At 46.2% G+C, this 23,136-nt stretch overlaps 5 protein-coding genes across 5 annotated transcripts; 3 read left to right on the top strand and 2 right to left on the bottom strand.

Annotated features, from left to right (window-relative positions):
* Positions 1-2,598: 2,598 nt before the first annotated feature.
* Positions 2,599-4,499, bottom strand: K441DRAFT_675549 (methylmalonate-semialdehyde dehydrogenase; the record flags this gene model as incomplete). The annotated part of the gene is made up of 4 exons (XM_067650866.1): positions 2,599-2,775; positions 2,834-3,073; positions 3,136-3,773; positions 3,830-4,499. The coding sequence occupies 4 exons, from the start codon at positions 4,497-4,499 to the stop codon at positions 2,599-2,601; spliced, it is 1,725 nt and encodes a 574-aa protein (XP_067506593.1).
* Positions 4,500-5,010: 511 nt separating this feature from the next.
* On the bottom strand, positions 5,011-6,967 carry K441DRAFT_549643 (calreticulin; the record flags this gene model as incomplete). Its single annotated transcript, XM_067643019.1, has 5 exons — positions 5,011-5,529; positions 5,583-6,236; positions 6,290-6,420; positions 6,471-6,756; positions 6,821-6,967. The coding sequence occupies 5 exons, from the start codon at positions 6,965-6,967 to the stop codon at positions 5,011-5,013; spliced, it is 1,737 nt and encodes a 578-aa protein (XP_067506592.1).
* An 8,313-nt stretch (positions 6,968-15,280) lies between these two features.
* K441DRAFT_606743 (TPR-like protein) lies at positions 15,281-18,353 on the top strand. The gene is made up of 4 exons (XM_067645415.1): positions 15,281-15,449; positions 15,503-15,959; positions 16,027-16,259; positions 16,312-18,353. Exons 2-4 carry the CDS (start codon positions 15,526-15,528, stop codon positions 18,066-18,068), a joined length of 2,424 nt encoding a protein of 807 aa, XP_067506591.1. The 5' UTR covers positions 15,281-15,449; positions 15,503-15,525; the 3' UTR covers positions 18,069-18,353.
* Positions 18,354-19,340: 987 nt separating this feature from the next.
* On the top strand, positions 19,341-19,514 carry K441DRAFT_429499 (uncharacterized protein; the record flags this gene model as incomplete). Its single annotated transcript, XM_067641622.1, has 1 exon — positions 19,341-19,514. A coding segment is annotated over one exon (174 nt), but the record flags the coding sequence as incomplete, so codon positions are not given.
* A 1,969-nt stretch (positions 19,515-21,483) lies between these two features.
* K441DRAFT_29321 (uncharacterized protein) lies at positions 21,484-22,647 on the top strand. The gene is made up of 2 exons (XM_067640991.1): positions 21,484-21,921; positions 21,977-22,647. The coding sequence occupies exons 1-2, from the start codon at positions 21,731-21,733 to the stop codon at positions 22,551-22,553; spliced, it is 768 nt and encodes a 255-aa protein (XP_067506589.1). The 5' UTR covers positions 21,484-21,730; the 3' UTR covers positions 22,554-22,647.
* Positions 22,648-23,136: the final 489 nt, after the last annotated feature.

The raw sequence follows: 23,136 nt of genomic DNA, 5'->3' as shown, positions 1-23,136 counted from the left end.
GTGACCTTGTCTCGAAATCCATGCTAACCATCTAGGTATAAGCTTACGGCGTATGGTTTTGACAGAAAGTCCTGGCATTAGGATTGCGGTGCGGTGATCTATTTGGACCGGAGTGGAGCGGGTCTGAAGGCAAATCCACTCCATCTACCAAAATAATGATTTGACGCCAGGAGCGCTGCGGAGCTCCAGCGCCGACATATAGCACGTGCACAAAGTTAGGTCGTAGCAGAAATTCTCTTATCTTATCATCATATGTCTACACGTGACATCACGTGCAGTCACGTGTATACATACGAAGGCCGCCGGTTTTGAAAACAGGCCAATTTTTTTAATCAGGTATTTTGCGCATTCTAGGCCCGCGATAATAAATAAATAGCAATTGTGCCTAAATTTAACTATCGTAAAATTCTAAAAGGCTGTCTTCACCCGCGCGATGGATTATCCATATGGCTTTCTTCCCTATGCCTAATGCAGCGCTGAGACGGTTGGAGGCGCACTTGGCCACAGCGGAAACTCTTTCCTTCCGTTCCTTCCTATCCTAACGTGTTCGAGCCATACATCAATAACGTGGCGCCGTGGCTGCTTGGACGCACATTCCCCAGCCTTCCCCAGAAAAGCCTGGAAATATAGCCTTTGTTTCCTTTTTCCTCTTCTGCTCTTTCGAAAACTGTCTACTTCTAGGGCCAGTCTTCACACCACCTTCAAACATTAGTTGGATCCAAGGTTGTGGGAGCTACCCAGGCTTTTTTTTACCAACTCCCAGCCTTATCGGTCGTGTATTAATGCACATGGACTTCAACCCAATTTACCCGGGCTAGGGTTGGTTGCTGATGCCTGCTCTGCCTTCTTTTCCTGCTTTTCCAAATCAGGACTTATGGGAGACTTCTTTGCAGATAAGCTGCTGGACAGCTATGTATTTGGCCACTGCCCACTCTAAATCTAAGGGTAATACAACATGCCCATCGAGTTTCGCCCCCTCCCACTCTGGACCTGCGGCACCTTGATTGCATAAAAGGACCTTCTACCATGAATTGTGACTGTGGTAATGCTTGTGTCTTACAAGACAGTCAGGGCATTCTCCCACCATCGCCGCCACCACGCTTTCATGTCTAGGCTAAACCGACTTGTTTGATGTACAGTTCTTGCGGCTATGTATCTTCAACCTGACTCCCCGGGGTTTCTGGTCAAAAAACCAATGTTGAAATACCAAGGTCCAGAAAAAGAGCGCGGCGGTAAGCACGAGGTACGTATCCCTCCCTTGACCCGTCAGTGTCCCACGAGTAAGTGGTCCGTGCGCAAACACCAATTTTTTAAACAACGCGTGTTTCTATATAGATTCCATCAATTAATTACTTACTACAATGCAAAATACGGTTCTACAGGAAGGGTAAGTGCCAGAAACCTCATATCAAGCGACTTAACTCCCAAAATTAGGCGTGTATATCAAATTACTATATAATCAAAAGCTTTATATTCCTCAGTACGGGCGTTAAATTCAGCCCGATTGATTGGCTAGTTCTTATCGATAACCGTTCGACGCGAATTGACTGGTCAATGTGAAAGCTAGCTTAAACCGTGTAATGCGGTGGCACATGTTAGCGCCGGGAACGTCACAATTACCTCATCAACCTGGTCATCAGCTTGCCCAACCTCAGAAAACACGTTTTCGATAGCGATATCTGTTTACTCGTATTTCAACGCAGACTGTGCCCATAACCAATCCCTCTGCTGTGCCTTTCGTCGAGCTGCGTGGGAATAAGCCTTGTGTGGCACCGCCATGTTTCACCTCAAAACGCCATTGCAATCGCCTCCACGCGCCAGAAAGACACCCCGGCCCTTCTCTAGGAAGATAAAAATAGGCTTTCGCATGGCAGCCTGACTGGGCGTAATAGTACCGTCACACCAGATAACCAAACGTGAGAAGCAACGTACGCTACTACCGCGCTTTCCTTTGGTCATCGAAGCCAAATCGATGGGTATAACAACCATTGTAATACAGCACTTTTTTCTCAGTTTGCTTTTAAGCCTTGAATAAAGTAATGTCAGGCATCTATTACAGCACTATATCTCGACGTCGATGCTAGTTAGGACAGAATTTGTCATTTGATGGTCTTGGGGCTCTCCTATTATCCGCATTTGGCTTTGGACTCCCGGTTTATCCCACGAATGGCCTATGAAGGCGTACAAATAGTGACCATTTACTAGGTCCAGGCCAGTCCATGTAGATTCTAGACGAGAATCCGAAGTGCTGTAAAACCAAAACACAGAGATCTCCATAGTTCCGTTAAGTGTTTGAAACCATCAAAAAGGGCATGACTAGCACGTCGGAAGTTGAGTGGATGCATCGATGACGCATGAGACAACTCTAACATCTCTCCATATACGAAGTCCTTACTTTAAAGTTGATTAGAAAGGCTAGGACACAACTCAAGCTAGCTGTGGTGATTTTTATTTTTTTGCCAATCGAACTCTCATATCTTCAATTTTTACATCCTACCTACATCAGAAACCTTTAGATTAATTCAATTAAAAATTGAGTACGCCAGGGCGTGTCTCTTACCACCACACGAGTGAACCTTGTTCTGACTCGCCTTGAACCTAGCTGTGTGTCGGCATATTTACACTAGCCTTCGTCGCTACCGCATCTTCACTCCTCCATAAACTAGTCACAGTCTTCTGCTGAGTATAGAACTGAAGTCCTGGCTTTCCATAAAATGTGTTCGCACCTCCACCTGCAATGCTCTTCTTATTACCAGTGAAGCTGAACATAGGGAGCTACTACAATGTCAGCAGATCTGATTATTGGGGTCAGTAACAGAGAATATCTACTTACAGGCACAGGGATGGGGACGTTGATACCAACCTGGCCGGCCTCGATCTCACGCTGGAAGCGCCCGGCGGTGGCACCGGAACGGGTAAAGATGGCAGTACCGTTTCCATATTCGTTCTTGTTGATGAGCTCAATAGCATCGTCGATGGTCTCAACGTTGAGGCAAACGAGAACGGGCCCGAAGATCTCCTCAGTGTAGCATCGCATGTGTGGTTTTACGTTGGCAATGATCGTTGGGCCAACCTATATTAAATATATTAGTTCAAACCTTTCCAGAGCGTTGATGAAGGAAAGGGATTAGTTACCCAATTGCCATTAGGATACTTCTCTGGCTTCTTACCCCGGCCATCAAGCAAAATTGTCGCACCCTCCTCCTCAGCGCTGGCGATTATATCCTCAATCCTCTTCTTAGCTTCGGGACTAATCACGGGGCCTAAATCTGCGCCCTCCTCAAATCCGCCGTTCATCTTAAGTAACTTTGCTCTTTCCGCAATTTCTGACACCCACTCCCTTGTCTCGCCAACCATAACGCATGTGCTCAAGGCCATACATCTCTGGCCAGCAGCGCCAAAAGCAGCGCCCGCAATGGCATTCAATGCATGGTTCTTGTTGCAATCCGGCAATACGGCAGCATGGTTCTTAGCACCCAGATTTGCCTGGACACGTTTACCATTTGATGACGCTCGCGAATATATATATTCGCCTGCTTTGTTGCTTCCAACGAAGCTCACGGCTTTGATGAGAGGCTCGTCGAGGATGAAGTCAACAGTCCGCGCAGCACCATGTACAATGTTCACAACGCCCGGTGGGAAACCAGCCTTCTCCGCCAGCTCAGCTAGAATCATACAGGCGCCGGGGTCACGCTCCGAAGGCTTAACGACAATTGTGTTTCCGACGACAGTAGCGATTGGAATAGACCAGAGGGGGATCATAGCAGGGAAATCTACACAGCAATTAGCCGCGGATACACCTCAGAAGCACGTCTCCTGGAATACTTACTGAATGGACAAATTGCTGCCACAACACCCAAGGGCTCTCTGTAGCTCCTCGTCTCCATGTCCTTTGCCACCTCCAGCACCTCACCAGCCATCTGCGTAGTGATGCCACAGGCCGTCTCAGCGACCTGCAGCCCTCTCAATACATCACCCTTGGCATCCGCAAGCGTTTTACCCTGCTCCAGCGTAATCGAGGCAGCGAGCCTGTCCCAATTCTCCCGGATAAGTGCAACATACTTGAACATGATTTGCTGTCTGTGTAACAAGCTAGTCTCCCTCCACCCAGGGAAGGCTTTCTGTGCACTTTCGACGGCGGCCTTGAGCTCCGAATCCGTGCTCTGAGGTACCCTTGTTACCAGATTGTTCGTTGCTGGGTCGTATAAATCTAACCATGTCGTGGCTTTTGAAGGTACGGATTTGTTGTCGAGGAAGTTTTGGGTGTCTACCGGTGACTCAATAAGGTCATGGGAGAGTGGGTACGAATCGGCGGTGGAGGCAGCTGTTGTTGTAGCAGGTCGAAGGTGCTTTGCAGTGGCGTGCAGACGCCTCGAAGCTATCTTGCTTGTGCTAGACGAAGGTGAAGATATTCTTGAGGATAGGGAAGCAATTCGAGGTACGGATGAGCGGGTGGCTAAAGTTGCGAGGTTGGGCGTTAGAGCTCGACGCGCAGCCATTGTGGAGATTTGATGGGTAAGAACAGCACTCTTGGACTCCGAAGGGTTGAATTAATTGCTCAATCACTCTTGAAGAGAGTCTTGATATTATTTTGCCATTAGAATATGGAGAATAGAATTCTAGGATTGTTGTTATCCGCTTATTTGCCTCCGGGGATCCCACGGGGGTTAAAGCCGAGCTGCCGACGAAAACCGAGCAACGCCAAGTCACAGAAAGAGATATCCTGCAACATGTATCTTCCGACCCTCGGGTGTCACTGATCATTAAGATTCAAGCAGTGCAAAAGCAGAGAGACATCGTGAAAAATTCCATCCCTCGATACGAGCGCTATAATACATCATAGCACCATTGACGCCTGCAGCGATATGTTTGATAATACCTCGAAAATACCTCGAATAATCCAAGCATATAGCAGCTCTCATTCTCTGCACCACCCTCCACAAAAGATCAGGCTTTTTCAGTCACATCCCTCTATCGTGTCTACTCACCTTTGTTTAATTGTTCACCTTCCTACGTCGCCGATGAACGAGTGGCGCGCTTGTTAGCCTCCGCCTGAGCTTTCTCCGCACCGCTGGCAACTGCCTCAGCGGCCTTATCCTTCGCCTCTACTGTGACATCCTTCGCCTTCTTAGCGGCATCCTTGACTTGCTCCTTAGTGGGAGCTGCTCCACTGCCCATAGTAGCTAAAGATATCACAATGGCGAGTACAGTGACGGCAAGAACACCGAGACCGCCAGCAACTTCAGGTACAAACTTGATGGCCTCGATAGGATCCCTCTTGGCAATGGTTAGGAAAAGGTCGAATTTCTCCTTGATATAATGTACTGGGTCCTCCTTGAAGTTCAGATCCATAGGAGATTCAGGCTTGTCAGATGGCTTAGGAGCGCTGGCCTCTTCCTCTGTCTTCTCAGCAGCGATCTTAAGATCAAAGGTCTCGCTCTTTAGCTTTTCAGCGTCCTCAATGGAGTGACCAATGTAGATGTTATCGAAAAGAATATCATTCTGCATAGTCCAGATTTCAAAACCAATCTATATAATTGATTAGTATCTTTACGTCTCCCCAAAACATTGACAAGACTTACAGCACCCATAGGTTCGAACTTGGCAGGAGTCTTGTCCTCAAAGTAGTCGGGGTTCTTAATCTTCCTTGGGGCCCAGACACCCTTGTAAGCTGGGTTGTCGATGAAGGGCGCACTCCATTTGCCCTTGTAGTCTGGGTTCTTCTTCGTGGGTGGTTCCCACTTTCCACAGCCGGACACCTGATCGCATTTGGGGTTAGGTACGGTAGGAGCGATCCAGTCACCGTCCTCTTCATCATCCCAATCTTCCGGCTTCTCGGCCTCTGGGTCTGGAATGGTAGTGGGCTCGTCCTCAAGCCAGTCTTCGGGCTGCGTAGCTTCCTCATCGACAATCTCGAATGGCGCTTCCTCGTCCCAATCTTCAGGCTTCTTGGCCTCAGGGTCTGGGATACGAGCCTCGTCGACCCAATCATCTGGTTTCTTGTCCTTGGGGTCATCAATTTCCTTTTCAGGATTGACAGATGGGGTGAAATCTTCAAGGAGGGTGCCGTTGCGGAGTGATTCGCCGTCAATCTTGATCTCGAAGGAATTATCCGGCTTGACGATGAGTGTGTACAGGGAGGTAGTCTTGACGATGCGAGCCATGGGCGGGTTTTTCAGGTGTTTCTCCTCATATTCACCTGTCTTGGGGTTCTTGTGCCTGAAGATGAAATGTACCTTAACTGAATTAGCAAATCATGCGGGCTCCTAACTGTCTAGTACAAGCTTACCTTGTTAGTGGCACCGCACTTGTCAGGACCGAACATAATGATGTATGGAGATGCGTTGGAAAACTCTTCGGCGTGGAGGGCCTTGTTATTTTGGAGAAGTTTCATGTAAGCTCCACCGCACTCGAGACCATCTGCAATAAATCAGTATCACATATAAGCAGGAGAGTGACAATTATCTTACTCTGAAGCTTTACTTCATACTGAACCACTAGGGTCTTGCCCTTGTTATCAATGACCTTGGGGAACTTGGCGGAGATTGCATGATGAGCAGCCTTGTCCTTGATGACCAAACCCTTATCACCTTCCATGCCTTTCAGGACAGATGGCTCTTCAACTGCCCATGTGCCAACATAGGCCCATTCTTCTTCTGTAGATTTATCATTCTCCTTCTTCGCATGGGAAGGCTTCCACCTTGATTCCCAATCATCGGTGAACTGTTCGAGGAATGGGGCTTTGAGGGTGGTGGGCTGTTGTGAAGATGTTAGCAGGCACATTCCGCAGCTTACGATGCGCAACATAGCAAGCACGTACAGTGAAAGTAGGCTTCTCGACGGCAGAAGATGTGGCAGACTCTACAGCAGAAGAGACTGATGAAGAGGCATCTTTAAGATCGTCGGCGACGTCTGCGCTCACAATGGCAGCAGACAGGAGGGCCGTAGCAACAACAGCGAAACGCATTGTGGCTTTGATTTGCCTACTGTCTGGCAGAGGACTTCACAATGCTAAGGAGGTGGAGAGGTTCAGTTTTTAGGTGGATAGGGAGAAGACGGGTCGGGTTGTTTAAAAGGTGCAGTTGTGGCAGGGAGCTTCCAAAATGGACAGATTTCAATTTCGTGGTCGAAGAGCAAGCTTCCAAAGCGAAGGCGGACTGCGAAGGCGTCAAGCGGTGATTGGTGAATTCGTGCCGCCCCGCCTCTTCAGCCTCAGCATACACCCGCACAGGGGGTCCGGAGATGGTTCTAGAAAAAATGACACCTGTTATTTCACCTGCATCTGATCCTTTCCTACTGCCACAATAGACCTGTTTACATGGATGGTCTTAGACGGATAAATTGCTCATGGCGCTACAAACCCCTATTCCTGCTGGTATACGTACCATTCAATCTCCAGTGGCATTATACCGTACTAATATATCGGATTTTTCCATATTCGTGATCCAGGTCGGTTTCAGCACAATCTTCACTCGGTGCCTTTCATGCTTTGCGGCGGAATGGTCGGGATGCAGCTTACCAAAGTCGATCTCCAGGCGAAAATAAATACGACCCGAAAATGAGTACTTATGTTCTCAATTCTCATTCGTCATCGTCCTTGAGGTATTAAGGCGAATATTATATAAAGCTATGGAATGAACAAATATATAGAGAGGAGGTATACTCAACAAGCCCTTTTCGACTTTAAAATCTAGCTCTATAATAGGGAGTAATATAGCTTTACCGCAACCTTTAAGATACTATGAATGAAGGGCTGAAAAATTCCTAAAACTTGCCCACACACAAGAACTAATTCCACCGATGTCATCCGCTCCCCTCCAAATTCACCTTCAGAAACTTTGGGGTAACGCTGATAGCCTTATTCCCGTCGTCGCTCAATGAAAAGATTAATTCGTCTACCGGACAATTCCCCCACGAGTTCCCATCCACGCCAAACCATGTCCTACACGAAGAGAAAACTCCATGATCCTGAAAACCAGAGGTCACCTCTCCTACGCCTCTGAAAGCAATATGCCGGCCACCAGCAGTGCTGTTACCCGTAGACTCGAGGTTGGTCGGATATAGTCGGATGCTTAGCTCGTCCTTGCTGATGCTTTGCAACGCTGCAAGGACAGCAAACAAGTCAGTGCCGTTACTAATCCAGGATAAGATACCAAGGCCCGGCTTCGACGGATCTGTGGTGAGCGTTATGCTCGAGTTTAGACTATTGCTTGCGGTATAAGTTCCTCATAAACACTATCGGCTTCCTTCCTGGCAATGGTCTCAAGCTCTGGGAGGACTATATCGGCAATCAGCCCATCTAGAGCGACGTGACTGCCCTGCCCAGCAGCAAGTGTTACGAGGCCGACCCTGTAGTCTGGAAGCAAGGCCAGAATAGAGGTGTACAAGCCCAGTGAACCGCTCTTGGTATAAATGTCGGTGACACGGTTATCGGGCTGGGGGAGGACAAGACGACAAATTTCCAGGGACCAACAGATCCGGTAAGGGATGAGGTTTGAGTGGTCGGTTTCATTCAGCCCCGGGTAGTGTTGGGCGAAAGAAGAGTGTAAGAGAAGATGGAGCGGCCGAGAACGGAAAGGTCATTTGCCGTCGAATAGATCCCGCTCATGCTGCGTTTTGTTAGCTCGGTAGTATTTCGTCTGTGGGGAGAGAAGCAAATCAAACTTACAGTGTAGATTCCCCCAACTAATAATTCCAGAGACTCGTTAAAGGATCAATAGGAATTACTCCGCGTCATCGTCAGGTGTTGTGTAGCTTGTCCCTGTCAGATTCAATGGATCCAAAAGGCTTCGTTTCAGCATCTTCTCGAATGGTCGACGATGCTTTCCAACGCATATGCAAGGATCTGGAAAGCAGTGTTGTAGTATATTAGGATTGTACTAGGAGCGTATGTTGGTTATCGGGTAACCATTACTTTGAAAAATTCTGAAATAAATGTTAGTTAGCTCGTACTATAGATACCTTATGCTAAGAAGCTTTACCTTTCCTATTACACATGTTCGTTGTGTTTTGCAAACATGGCGGAAGTTCTGAAGAGTCAAGCAATGGTAAGCCGAATTGAGTGGGGTTTTGTGTAGATAACACTTTATACAGTTCACCACCAGATACCACTATATACACTAGTAGTCAGCCCTTTTATACTCGAAGTATGGTATAGCCCTTCCAGGGTATCATTCATCAGACTGCAGGGTGCTTCAGCTTTCAGTCCATCCTTCGAAGTACTTTCAAGTAGGCTACCAAGTCCCCTTGGTAATCTCTGACTAGATAAGGAAAAACACATACGATCTCGAGTAACCCCCGAAACCTGCCCCGCTAGTGACCTAAGGGTACCTCATCCCATACAGTAAAGCCAATTGGGTCGGATCGACTCTTTGGAACAAGAGCTCGCAGCTCGGGAACAAAATCCGTAACAGCCCTGTCCCAATATTTATCACCAATCTCCAAAAGAGTATATACCGTAAGTAATTTGGAGATTCTCGCGATTCGATACACGGTATCACTGTCCACTTTTTAGACCCCATAGGAGGAAGGGGTAGTGTAATAGTATTCGAAGAGCGGCCTTCTCTCGTTTACGGAAAAAAATTGGACAGTAAGATATTTGATTGTTTACTAGGCCATGGGTACTATTCCACGAGGTGATAGCCCGACCCAGAGCTTGAGTAAGGCTCGAGAAGGCATCTTGCAGACCGGAACTAATGTTTGAAGGTGGTGGGAAGACTGGCCCTAGAAGCGGACAGTTTTCGAAAGCAGCAGATAACCGGAATATTGAGCAGAAGAGGAAAAAGGAAATAAAGGCTATATTTCCAGGCTTTTCTGGGGAAGGCTGGGGAATGTGCGTCCGGGCGGCCATGGCGCCACGTTATGGCTCGAAACACCATTGGAAAAACACGTCAGGATAGGAAAGAATGGAAGGAAATAGTTTCCGTTGCGGCCAAGTGCGCCTCTAACCGTCTCATTACTGCATTAGGCATAGGGAAGAAAGCCCTGATGGCAGGAACCATGACGTACGCGAGCGTCTGGGCGCAAGCCTGACCACTAGCTGGAAGGTGCTCCTCGTGTTTGCAAAAGTACCATCTCAATTCGGGATAACGTAGGTAACGGGGTTTTGACCGACACCCTAGTTTTGACCGGGCTAGCGTACCGCCTGCTATTTTAAGTAAAGTTTTATTGTTCTGCCAAAATTCAAGTAAACCCCTCGTCAATTCCGGTGGTTAGCGTGTTTTATTAGCTTTCTCTTAAACAGCAAAAATACCAAAACTTCCCCTACAAAAAGGCCGTGCAGACGTAGCTGCGCTAACCACCGGAATTGACGAGAGGGTGTATGTGTTACTTTAATTTTGGCAGAACAATAAAACTTTACTTAAAATAGCAGGCGGTACGCTAGCACGGTCAAAACTAGGGTGTCGGTCAAAACCCCGTTACCTACGTTAGTGCAAACCTACAATTTAGTCAGGCTGTCTTTAACGTATTCCACAAGCGAGTGAGCCACACAAGCGAGTGAGCCATCACCAAAAATTGGAAAAATCGCACCTTAATATCTCGACAACTACTTAATAATAAATTCTAAAAATTTATATTTAGGCTTTTATATATACTTTATAGCTTCTATTAAGGTTATATAGTAAATAGTTTAGTAGTTTTTAAGATATTAAATTTCAGTGGCTAAACTAAGGCTAAACTACTATATCTTAAAAACTACTAAACTATTTACTATATAACCTTAATAGAAGCTATAGAGTATATATAAAAGCCTAAATATAATAATAATAATAATAATTCATTGCTTAACGTCCGATTTGGATCCCTATTGGGCCTACGCGGACTACTCCTTATATATATATGGGGAGAAAACTCTATTTAAGAAAACCCCGTAATCTATCTCCCCGCCTTTTAGGACTCGCCTACAAGGCGCCTACAAGGCGCCTGCGAGTCACCTGTGGTGCTCCTACTATTTTACTTTTTAACCTCCTTAGGAACCACTACTGCCGTAACAAGCCTACGGACGCGCTAGTATTATAAACTTTACTCTACTACTATAGAGTCATTAGGGGGCGCCCGTTGCTCGCCCCCCCGCCCTCTATTACCATTTCCTTTATAACCTGGAACTAGTTTAGTATATTTTAGCTAATAAGCTACTAGGTAACCGCCTTAAGGCCTTTTTATATTAAGAGCAGTGTCTTATAGTTCTCTATACCAGCTACTAAGAGTATTACTTCTTAGTTAGTGCGTAAGGGGCATAATAGTATTACGTGTTTTGGTGTCTATCTTAGCCAGCTATATTCGCATCTTAGGCTACCTACTAGGACACCTACCTAGTAGAGCCAGTCTTTTAGTCCTATTATTCCTATTCTTAAAAGTATTACTATTATATTTTCTGCCTTTATTAGGCCTTTTCGGAGCCCTAAAGTGTTTATCCCCTATAGCGTTAGCCATGCTATAGCTTAGGTTCCTCTTGCCTTAGTTAGCCTCTATACCTTTAACTCCTATATACCTCTCTAGCGTTAGTCTAGCTAGTATTACATTACTATAGATAGTTTCCTAGTATTCTTTTATACTCTGCTTTAGCTCCTTTCTCTCTCTTACTATTATCCTTACTGGCCTCTTATACATCTCCCTTTCTCCTCTATATAGGCCTGGGCCCTAAAGTAGCACTATTTTTCTTCTACTTTCTTTACCTATTTCTCTAATATATCTTCCCTACTTTAGGGTTATTAGTTTATTCTCCTATAAGGCGCCCTAAGGTCCCTCTATAGTTTATTTAGGCGTGTCTTAATATACTTTATAACGTTAGAGTTGCGTTCCTTTTATGCCCTTTATATTACAGCGGCTTTAATATATAGTTATAGGGGGGGAATATTAGCTTCCTTCTCGAGCAGTACTATAGCCGTTCGCTTATATCCGCCTATTATACTCTAGAGGCAGGCTGTTTAGACCTTTTAAAGTAGTTTAAGGAGTAATTTAGGGGGGCCTTTTTTAGATTCTCTAATAGCCCAAATACTGGACCTATATATTATAGTTGGCCGGATAACTACTGTATATAGTAGGCGTGACCTCTAGAAGTATAGACCCTATATAGAATTAACAATCCTAGATAATGCGCTATACTATACTTAGCCCTTATAGGCCACTTACGCCGTATATACGCTCTATTAAAGCTTATTATCTACCTATACTTCTAATACTCTTAGGCCCTAAACTGGTTAACCCCCAAAGCCTTAAATATAAATTATATGCTAAAGATCTATAGATTAATTGCGTTTTCTTATAAAATGGATTAGCTAATATTTCTTTAGTAAGAATTAGACTCTATATCGCCTTGCCTATTCTATATAGGTATTATAAGCTTTCTCTAGTGTTCTGCAATTCTTTATGGCTATTAGCCTGTATATAATTAGGTTTATATTATTAATAAAGCCTATTCCCTAAGTCGCCCCTTTCTTAAAGAAATTAAGTAGGTTGCTTATAAAGAAAAGGAAGAGTATAGGCGAGAGGGGTAATCCTTATAGTATTTCTGTTACAACTATAATAGGGGGGCTNTAGTATNNGCTAAAGANTAGTAATATTTCTTTNTAACCTNTAAACCCTTAAATAAATTATATAATCTATTCTAAAAAGCCTTTTACCCTAAGGATATATAGGAGACGCTTATAGGGTATATTATTATAGGCGCTACTAATATCTAGGCTAAGCATTAATACTATAAAGTCCCTTCGCATCACCTATATAGATTTAATGGTGGTAGTAAGTAGCGTAAGTGCTAATAGTATTAAGCGGTTCTTTCTTACCCCTATTTAGCTTTATAGTAGTAGGGCGTATTCCTTAGCCGTGTCTGCTATATGGTCCGCTATTACCCTTTCTAAGATCTTACTAAGGGTATTCTCTAAGGTAATAGGGCGGTAGCTCCCTAGGAGTAAGTAGTCTGCTTTACCTTCTTTACGTAGGATAAACGTTGTTATAACTCTTCTAAGTCTTAGGTAGTAGCCTATTATAAAGTATACTTTAGCTATATCTATAAGCTAAGGTGCTATTAGTGGTCCGTAGGTCTTTAGGGCTTTGTTTAGGATCCCATCTAGTCCTAGTACTATATTATTTAAAAGGCGGCTAATAGTTCTGGCCATTTCTTTNGTTNTTATATCGNTNTNNACCCTTAGGCGAGTTACTNGTNCTTTNCNTATNATATNNCTAAGGTCTACTAAAACTAGTTAAGGGAAAAATCTTTCTATAAGGATCTTTGCCTTCTTATCATTGTTGCTTATAGCTAGTATTTTACCTAATCTTTATAGGGGCGGAAGGTGTGGCAGGTAGTTATATATTAGCTAGTAATATAATAGAGTTTAATATACCTACTTATTTAGGCCTCTACCCTAGTTTTCTAGTGCTTTAGTCCCAAACTATAAGCAGTTGGCTGCCACTACTAATTATAGGGAATTTTACCAGTTCTTTTAGATATCTTATAATAGTATTACCCGAGTACTAGTTTACCCCCTAGTAGTCTATATAAGAGTTTCCTTCTAGAGTTGGTATACTTTTATACAGCTTAGGAGCCTTTTATAGCCTCTAGTTTTACGCCTTCTTTATTATTTCCGCTGGCGTGGGTATAAGCTACCATTTCTAGGGGTCGCAACTCCTATTTTTACGCCTACTAACGTAATCCTACAGAGGCGTTATAGCTGCATCCTGTAATATAGTTAGGTATACCTTCTACGGATAAGGCTAAGCTACTACCTCTCTCGCCTAAGTAACTCCTGTTTACTTCTTAAGTATATCTTACTAGTAAGCCGCCCTAGAGGCAAACGGTTCTGTCTGTTAATATACTAACACGCGTATCCATTTTCTTAAGCCACATAGTAGTTTCTCTGGCTAGGGTATAATCCTACCTACCTACTAGGTATACTAAAGGTCAGAGCCTAGTTAAGGGATAAGGTCCTTAAAGCTAGCAGTGGCTACTATATACTATACCCCGCGGGAAGCTAGTAGTAATATAGGGGCGTAATACCCTATATACTACTAGTTCCCGTTTCGCGTTACCTATAAAAGTCTCCTTATAACAGGCCAACTGTGTCTTGTAGAAGGGGGGCCGTAAAGACCAGGTCCCGCACCAGGCGACCTACTTTTCCCCCTCCTACTAACTAAGCTTGTATCCCCCCTTTTTATAAGCTGGCCTATATCTCTAACTATTAAGTCCTTATCTAACTGGCCTGTGTTTCCCCTATAGCCTCCCCTATATATATGCATTAGGTTGCATACACTACGCCTATTAAGACCCTTCTATAAGTCGCCTTATATATATACGCATTAGGTTACGTACACTACGCCTATTAAAACCCTCCTATAAGTCGCCTATAAGTCGACCGTAAGTTAACTATAAGTTAACTATAAGTTGAACGCTATAGGGCCGTTAAAGCTGGCCTGTGTTTCCGCTGCCTAGAGCTTTACCTATATTTCCNCCTCGTTAAGCCGTCTAGTCGCCGTCCGGTCGCCATTACGTTGCCGTCGCGTTGCTGGCACGTCGCCATCATCCAGGTCGCGCGCACTACGCCTATTAAGACCCTCTTTTAAGTTACCTAGGTATACTAGATACCAAATAGGCCCTTATAGAGGGGCCTTAATAAGTTCTCTAGGCAGGGCCTTAATAAGTTCTTTATGGTGGCCTTAGGGCCTTAATAAGTTTTATACAAAGTATCTGCGACGCGTTAACCTTAACAAGTTTTTATAAAAAGAGGTTCCCTACGCCCTCGCCGTATCCTCTTGGTCTCAGAGCTAGTGTAAGCCCAAGGGTGTCCTGTCGTACGCCTAGGGCGCGTTTATGTCAACTGGCTAAATAAGGCCAGTTTCGGGCCTGGCTGCGAGCCAGGTAGTCATACGTCGGGCGGTTTTCATATCCCAGTTTCCCTTAATGGCCCCCCTGGATGGTATAGCAGGAGCCCCAAGCGGGGGCAGTAGGACTCCTGGTGTTATTAAGGGCGATGTACGCGTCGCAGGCTCAACACCACAGAGTCGCAACACCAGCGCGCTGCGCGCGCTGCGACGGCTCTCCTCCATCGCCTCTGCACTTAGCCATCATAAGGAATAATTTCCCGATGATGTTTCCACCCGCGGCGACGTGGACGCGTGCAGTAGGGCTTCGCGGGCGAGCCTAAATATAAATTTTTAGAATTTATTATTAAGTGGTTGTCGAGATATTAAGGTGCGATTTTTCCAATTTTTGGTGATGGCTCACTCGCTTGTGTGGCTCACTCGCTTGTAGAATACGTTATCACCCGCGCGATGGATCATATATGCACGCTCAGCCGCACTTGGCAACAATGGGACTTTTGACCTTCGTCCAATCAACTCTTGACCGATTAGCTTTTACTCTCTCTGCTGTTTGCCATATATCTTCACAATCATTGCCAACGAAACATGCAGCATCACCCCCATTCTCCATTTTCCCTCTTCCTCCCGAGCAGGTACGTTTGCTTTCGAGTTTCGACCAACAAGGTAGTTTTGCTGACTGACACAGCCTAGGCGCGAAGAGACGTCGATATGAATCCCTCGACCGCCAATCCGCCTGTTTTCGGCGAGCTCGATCTTTCATATTCCATGCAGAATCCCTACGTCTCACAGCAAGCCTACGGGCTCTATGGTAGCCGCCTAGCGCTTAATGGTTCGGCCTTGCAAATGCAACCCTTAGATGGGCAGCTAACGGCCGGCCAAACCCATATACTGCATTCGTTCCATCCATCTCCAGCACTTCACATCCATGCGCCCCATATTGTGGAATCTTTCGGCGATGCCCAAGCCATGCCCGCAATTCCCATGGGCCCGCCCACCAAGCCACGAAAGAGAAAGGCTCCGACACTACGCGCCGACGCTTGGGAGCCGTATAAAGCTCGAATCGTCGAGCTCCATATTCGGCAAGGGCTACCGCTTCGGGAAGTTAAGGAGAATATTACGAAGGAATTTGGCTTTACCGCTGAGTACGTCTCTCTTTTTAAGGTAGAGCAAGGGAGACTTCTAATGTGCTAATACAATTATGCTTTAAAGGCTACGACAATATCGAACACGCATAGGCCAATGGCGCCTGGACAAGAATATCAAGCCGGAGGAGATGAAAGCAATCGTCAGGAAACGACAGCGAAGGAAACTCGTCGAGAGTGACAAAAGGGAGCTGGTCTTCACGGTTCGGGGCAGTAAAGTAGAGCCACAGAAGATCGACCGATGGATAAAGAGGAACGACGTCCCTGAAAGCTTCTTGTATGCTCCTAGTCCCGCGGCATGTAAGTCAACCTACAATAGATACTATCTACATGCGATACTAACATGCTGAAGCCACCCCATCCGCTGTGTGCTGTCAGACTATTTCCGAACGTGGTTCTCCGGTTCCGAGTCCCGCATACTCAGCTACAGCTTCAGTCCTCTCACCAGGAGATATCATTTCCATCGCCCAGAGTCCCCAAATGTTCTCTCCTACCCTTTCGGTCTCAAGCATAATTCGGTCTCAAAGCAGCACTTTTGCTGGACAAAGTCCGGCTCCTACCTACCGTCCGCTTCCAAGCTTGTTTCTAGGCTCTCTTCCCACTCCAAGCGCTTTCCAAGGCCAATCGGCATCGGTACAGCCATGTCTCCCTGGATCTGCGCTACCGCTAGAAATAGGACATCCTGTAACAGGTTCTGTGTGGTATCGGTATAAACAAGTAGACGAAGAGCGTCTGCGAGAAGAACTATCTAGGGCGGAGGTTTTGTTCGGGATTAGCCACTCTGAGACTTTGGGCATACTATATGAATTGGGAGATGTACTTATGGACCAAGGAAGATACAAGTCCGCGGAGGAAGTGATTCGCAGATTGGTGGAAGGTCGCCGAATTCTAAACGGAAACGATGATGTTAACACGCTTAATGCCTTAGAGCTCCTTGGACAAGTTTTGGGCTGTCAAGGACTCTATGCTAAGGCTGAGAGGCTGCACCAACGAACACTTGAGTCTAGAAAGGCCATACTGGGAGAGGAGCATCCAGACACGCTGACCAGCATGGCCGACCTGGCGTCGACGTTTTGGAGTCAAGGGCAGTGGAAGGAGGCCGAAGAGCTAGAGGTGCAAGTGATGGAGACGAGTTCAAGGGTACTTGGGGCGGAGCATCCAGACACGCTGACCAGCATAGCCAACCTGGCGTCGACATATAGGGATCAAGGGCAGTGGAAGGAGGCCGAAGAGCTAGACGTGCAAGTAGTAGAGACGAGTTCAAGGGTACTTGGGGCGGAGCATCCACACACGCTGACCAGCATGGGCAACCTGGCGTCGACGTATAGGAATCAAGGGCGGTGGAAGGAGGCTAAAGAGCTGGAGGTGCAAGTGATAGAGACGTTTAAGAGGGTGCTTGGGGCAGAGCATCCACACACGCTAACTAGTATGGACAACCTGGCGTCAACGTATAGGAATCAAGGACGGTTGAGGGAGGCTGAAGAGCTAGGGGTGGAAGTAATGGCGACGAACTCGAGGGTACTTGGGGTGGAGCATCCACATACACTGATCAGCATGGCCAACCTGGCGTTGACGTTTTGGAATCAAGGGCGGTGGAAGGAGGCCGAAGAGCTGGAGGTACAAGTAATGGAGACGAGAAAGAGGGTGCTTGGGGCGGAGCATCCTTCCACGCTGACCAGCATGGCCAACCTGGCGTCGACGTATAGGGATCAAGGGCGGTGTGAGGAGGCCGAAGAGCTGGAGGTGCAAGTGATCGAGACGAGAAAGAGGGTGCTTGGGGCAGAGCATCCTTCTACGCTGACCAGCATGGCCAACCTGGCGTCGACGTATAGGGATCAAGGGTGGTGGAAGGAGGCCGAAGAGCTGGAGGTGCAAGTGATGGAGACGAGAAAGAGGGTGCTTGGGGCGGAGCATCCTTCCACGCTGACCTGCATGGCCAACCTCGCATTTACGTTAAAGTCCCAAAGCCGGAATGAGGAGGCTATCTCACTGATGAAAGCATGCTTCCAGTTACAGGAACGGATCCTTGGCCCTCATCATCCTGACACAGAGTATTCTCTTGAAGATTTAAGTGAGTGGGAAATAGAGAACATAAAGATAGGACTTTGATGCTGCTTTATTTAATATAATACAACGATATTGCCAATGCGGAACTAATCGAGATGCGTAAGCATGCATGTCGCCACCACAAACAAGGAGGGTGGCCGACCTGTCGGTCACAGCCTTGTATACCGACTGGGGCCACGAAGTCCTACTGCACGCGTCCTCGTCGCCGTGGCTAGAAATATTTATTAGAGAAGTCTCTTTGATGAATAGCTAAGTGCAGAGGCGATGGATGGTAGCCTGCAGCTCGCCACCGCTGGCTGTTGGTGAACCTATGAGGCCATATCTTATGCCTGGGGGGATTTATCAACCACAATAAAGATTTTGTGTAACGGGAAGATCGTACGAATAACGGTCAACCTCTATGCAGTTCTCAAACGACTGAGAGATTCTAGCAACGGTTGACTTTTATGGGCTGATGCTATTTGGATCGATCAAGTGAATAATGTACAGATTCTTAGTAAGGAATCCGATGTCCCTTTCCTCAAGGTTATCTACGAAGCCCGCAACCAAGCAGCAGATCCAAGGGACGAGGTGTTTGCATTACTCCTCGCATCCAAGTGCTCGGAACCTTTTACGTAAAAGAGTGATCGCCCAAGTGGATTACACTAAACCAGTCTTGGAAGTGTATCAAGAATTAGTAAAAGAACTCCTCAGGACACTAGGACACCATCTCGAATTACTATCTGTCGTAGAGCACGCGCCACATGTGGACTTCGACCAGTTTGACGGGTCTCCCTCGTGGGTTCCTCGATGGGAGTTTGGGTCAATCAACCGGTCTAGGTGAACCCGAGTTCAGTCATTTCAGAACTGCAATAAGCAAGGAGCCTAAAATAACCATCTCGGGAAGTAGTGGAGTAATGAGGATTGGAGGGATGCTCTTTGACCATGTAGTGCGTCATTCAGAACTCATCGATATTAAAGATCTCTTGAATCCTCAGAGAGTATTGATAAACAAACTGTGGGAAAGCTATGGCAGCACGAACTTTTCCGATACATACATATATTACGGGAGAACTTCTTATCGAAGCTTTCCAGCACACCTTGACCAGTGACGGCCGCATCTACGCTGATCGAGATGACTGCGAATACGTATTAAAGCTTCGGCCTAGAATCCACCTAGACTTCATTTATTACCGGTCACAACCTTATCAAAGCCTCGAAATGTCAAATGGATCAGAGTTCGAGCAAGATAAGCGAAGATATTTCGCGTCAGTCGAGGTCGTTGATGGCAGTAATGGAGACTTTCAGAAAGCCACAGAGATAGTATCTCGCGCCCGAAAATTCTTCATTACTGAGAAGGGGTATTTCGGGGTTGGGCCGGCATGCATGGAGAACGATCTAGTATACATTCTTTATGGCAGACGGGTTCCATTTCTCCTACGACCAAAGAATAATTTCTATCATCTAGTCGGTGAATGCTACGTTCACGGAATCATGGATGGTGAAGCGATTACGATGCTAGAAGCTAGGCGGCTTTCAGAAGCTAGTTTCGAGGTCCACGGAGATTTAGTATCCTATTGCCCTGCACCTGGGTTCTCTTTACCAAATCGTCAAAAGGGGAAAAACTAAAGATCTGGCGTCCTCGGAATATTCACCAAAATCGCTCTAGACGCGGAGCACCTCCGACCCAGAAGTTCATGAAATATTCGTAACTACACACCTGTGCTAAATTTGTCGTAATTCACAATTTTCCAAGAGCCTTCAAAGGAGATTTATCCCTGTAAATTCTTCCTGCGCGTGCTGTTACAATAGCTGCATTTCCGTAGCCATTCAAATGCTAAGGAGATCAGGTCACGGTTAAAAGAGCCACACTAAATGATGCGAGGATGAATGAAAAAGTATTGGGGAGCATGCTACACGTCGTTCTAGGAGTGACAGTTTCTTGAGAATGGCGTCGTAATTCTTAGAAAGGGCGTACTCGTATTTTTTGGGCACTATCCGGTGGCAATTTTGCAATCTGGGACAAGGCCGGTGACTGTTGTGGTAAGTCTGTCCAGCGTCGAATGAACTACTTTGTCAATAGAGGTCAAATGTAAACTTTTGCCTAGAAACTAGTATTGATAGTATTTTAATAGTTAAAATGAAAATTAGGGAAGGATAAAGAAAAGTATGAAAAAGGTTCTTACTGCTTGTCGCAGGATAGTAAATAAGTGGTGCAGAAAGAAAGAACCCTATGCTCCCCTGATTGCTGATGCGCTACGAGATAGTTAGGAGTGTATCGTATTACAAGTACGCAAAGAAATAGCACCCTGATTGGCGCCTATGCCGACGTCTCATAACCTTGAGAGAAATGTCCTTAAAAAGGTGGAGATAAGCCCCATCTGCGTATCGGAACCATAATAATCTACCGAAGCAAGACCTATTTGCATGACTTGCAACGGGTGTATTGGCACTCTCCCTACTGCTCGGTATGAGGGGCTTCGAGTTTCTTGCTGGTACAATTATTGCCTCTCTTGTTGTTTACCAATATTGACAGCATCGCCATCCCGGTCGCACTTGGTATGACAGGATAGCTAGTATCAGTGACGAAGACGGGCTTTTGAGAATGAAGAGGACAGTAGAAAGAGGAAGGAGCGTGATATAAAAAATGGTTGTTCAGTTGTTGTTCAAGCCTGCAGGTTTGATGTTTGATGCCGCAAGAAGATGTATAAAGGTACAGCACAACTGACGTCAACACATAATGCGGAGAGATTAGGGTGGACTAGGGGTAACCTAATAGTTACTGTTTAAAAACGAAGAGTGTTCAGGTTTCACTAGGAAGAGAGCCTTGTATATCGAAAGGACAGTGAGTATCTATGTGTAGATATTTAAGTGGAAGGTAAAGCAGGACAGGAAGGAGACGAAACCGAGGATTAAAACCATTAAATCTACAAGAAACGTAACATAGCCATAAGGCCTATCTCAGGCGCTGAGGTGTTCGCTCAATTTTCGGTGTCTTTGTCGTTTGCTTCTAGACGGCTTTAGGTACCTAAGAGAGCCTTAGAGGTCCTCCGTGTATAATTTGAAGCACTTTAGCTTACCTAAGCGCTTCCATAGTCTGTGACTTCGGATAACTGCTTATAGGTTATTGTCTGGGTTGCTAGACTGTCATCACAGCGGCTGAGGAAATATGTAATAAATGACACTGAAGAATTGGAGAGCTTGACTGTATGAGAGCATCCCAATGCATCAAACTACTCTTTGAGTAGTTGGTGAACTCCTAAAGCCGTGGTTAAAAGATGTTTAATTCGTTAAGTAGTTAGCTATTCCTAGAGATGCGAGGCATGTCACAATCAAATTATAATGCGTTGTAGGGCTGATGTGGAGTGCATAGGTAGATGTATGCGCAACTGGATTAGGTAGAGAGAGGAAAATGTAGTGGCCATCCCTGGGGGCGAAAGGCGTCTGTCTGCCTGGCAGGCTGGGCCTCTGCCGAGCGAATCGGTGATGGAAAGGGATGATTGCCTGTTAATCAAACAGCACTTTCATGTTTCCACTGCCGAGTTCAACAGTCCAAGCTCCTGCCACCCCTTCCTCTCCTTACACTGTTGCAATTCGCAATAAACCATGGCCTGCCTCGCATTTACATCCTGACAACGCCTGTCGTGCCCTCTTTCCTTCACTTCTCTTACTAGGTAGATATCCAGGCTTGCATTCTTCTTCCACGTAGCCAGCCTCGACACACCATGTACATAACCTCAGAACTCTTCCTTGGGGCGGAATACCCATCGTCTAAACGCCTGCCATCTTTCATGAGTTGCGACACAATGGCCGAACGCCCACCCTCGATACCATCACATAGNCATGGCAACTTGGGCAAAAGGAAAAGACAAAGTGACCCTGAGAGTTCTACCAATATCCCGTCAGCTCACTCAAAGTACGGCACTCTGGCCTCTGCGATATATCGAAGCAGCAGCTAACTCGCTACACAGTTCTTTTCGAAGCAGACCCCCAATAGCACCTCTAGTGCCGAGCTCTAACTACGAAATCTTCAACTTTCACGCCACTCATTTGCCTTCACCGCCTCTTGATCCCTATGCGTACGACGACATGCGATTTGACACATCAGCCCACTCTACCTTGCACAACACTAACTTGCCTCTCTCTGTCGTGGACGACCTGCCACAATCCAAACACCGCCGGCGGCTGCACCCCTGTAAACTCTCTCGGCTTACTGCTCTGGCTCCTGCAAACCCCAACACTACTCAACCATGGACAACTCCTAATCAAAGCTCTAATTTTGCAGGCAGCACAAAACACCCTACGCCAGATCTACGACCGTGCCGCGTCTGTCACAAATCTCCTACGAGACAAAGAGACCTGGAAGGTTACAAAGATTGTCAGCAATGCGAGGAGCGGGCGTGTCAAATTTGCACAAGGGCTTGTTTGGGCGGCTGCGGCAGACAACTATGTAGCAGTTGCTGTAAGGAGGTGGGAAAGGAAGGAGATGCATGGTGTCTGGATTGTTTGGGCCAGCGGAGAGAGCACTCAGGCCAGAGAGTATCCTAAAACCATCGCAGCACAGGAAGATCGTCGAAGTACCATCGATGGCTGTAGTCGTATGGTGGAACTTGGTGCACAGGACTTTCTCTATAACAGTCGACTTGACGGTTTAATGCGTGGGATCGCAAGGCTTCTACCGATCGGCGGCGCTCTGCTATTTTTCTCGGAATACAACGTCCGGTTGGCCATTAGCTATGCGGGGATATAAAGAACGTGATTGTTCAGTTCTGGCAGCACACTATTGCCAAGAGGCAGTGGAGATAACGCAGAGGAGAAGTGGCGTTCTTCTTGGTTATGTTTCGATATCAGTCAAGGAAGGACATTTTGCTTGCATTCTGGTATTGGACTGGATTTCAATTGGGTTGGCTTAACCCGAACTCCAGCATGGGTGTCAGTATGCTTTGTACATCACATAAGGTTTACGATTACTTTGTTCAGTGCATATTCAAGTAGTATTTCTTGTCTTGAGACAAGTGCGGTTGACTGAGCAGGCACATGCATTAAATGAGTTCTCTGGTCCAAAGATATAAATATTAATATTAGGACTAGATCCTATTAATTTATATTACTCCTATCTATCGTTAGCTGG

This window comes from Cenococcum geophilum (genome assembly GCF_001692895.1).
Source record: "Cenococcum geophilum 1.58 unplaced genomic scaffold K441scaffold_11, whole genome shotgun sequence".
NCBI lineage: Eukaryota > Fungi > Ascomycota > Dothideomycetes > Gloniales > Gloniaceae > Cenococcum > Cenococcum geophilum.
Note: the sequence above shows the minus strand (reverse complement) of the source record. Positions and strands in the feature narration are given on the sequence as shown.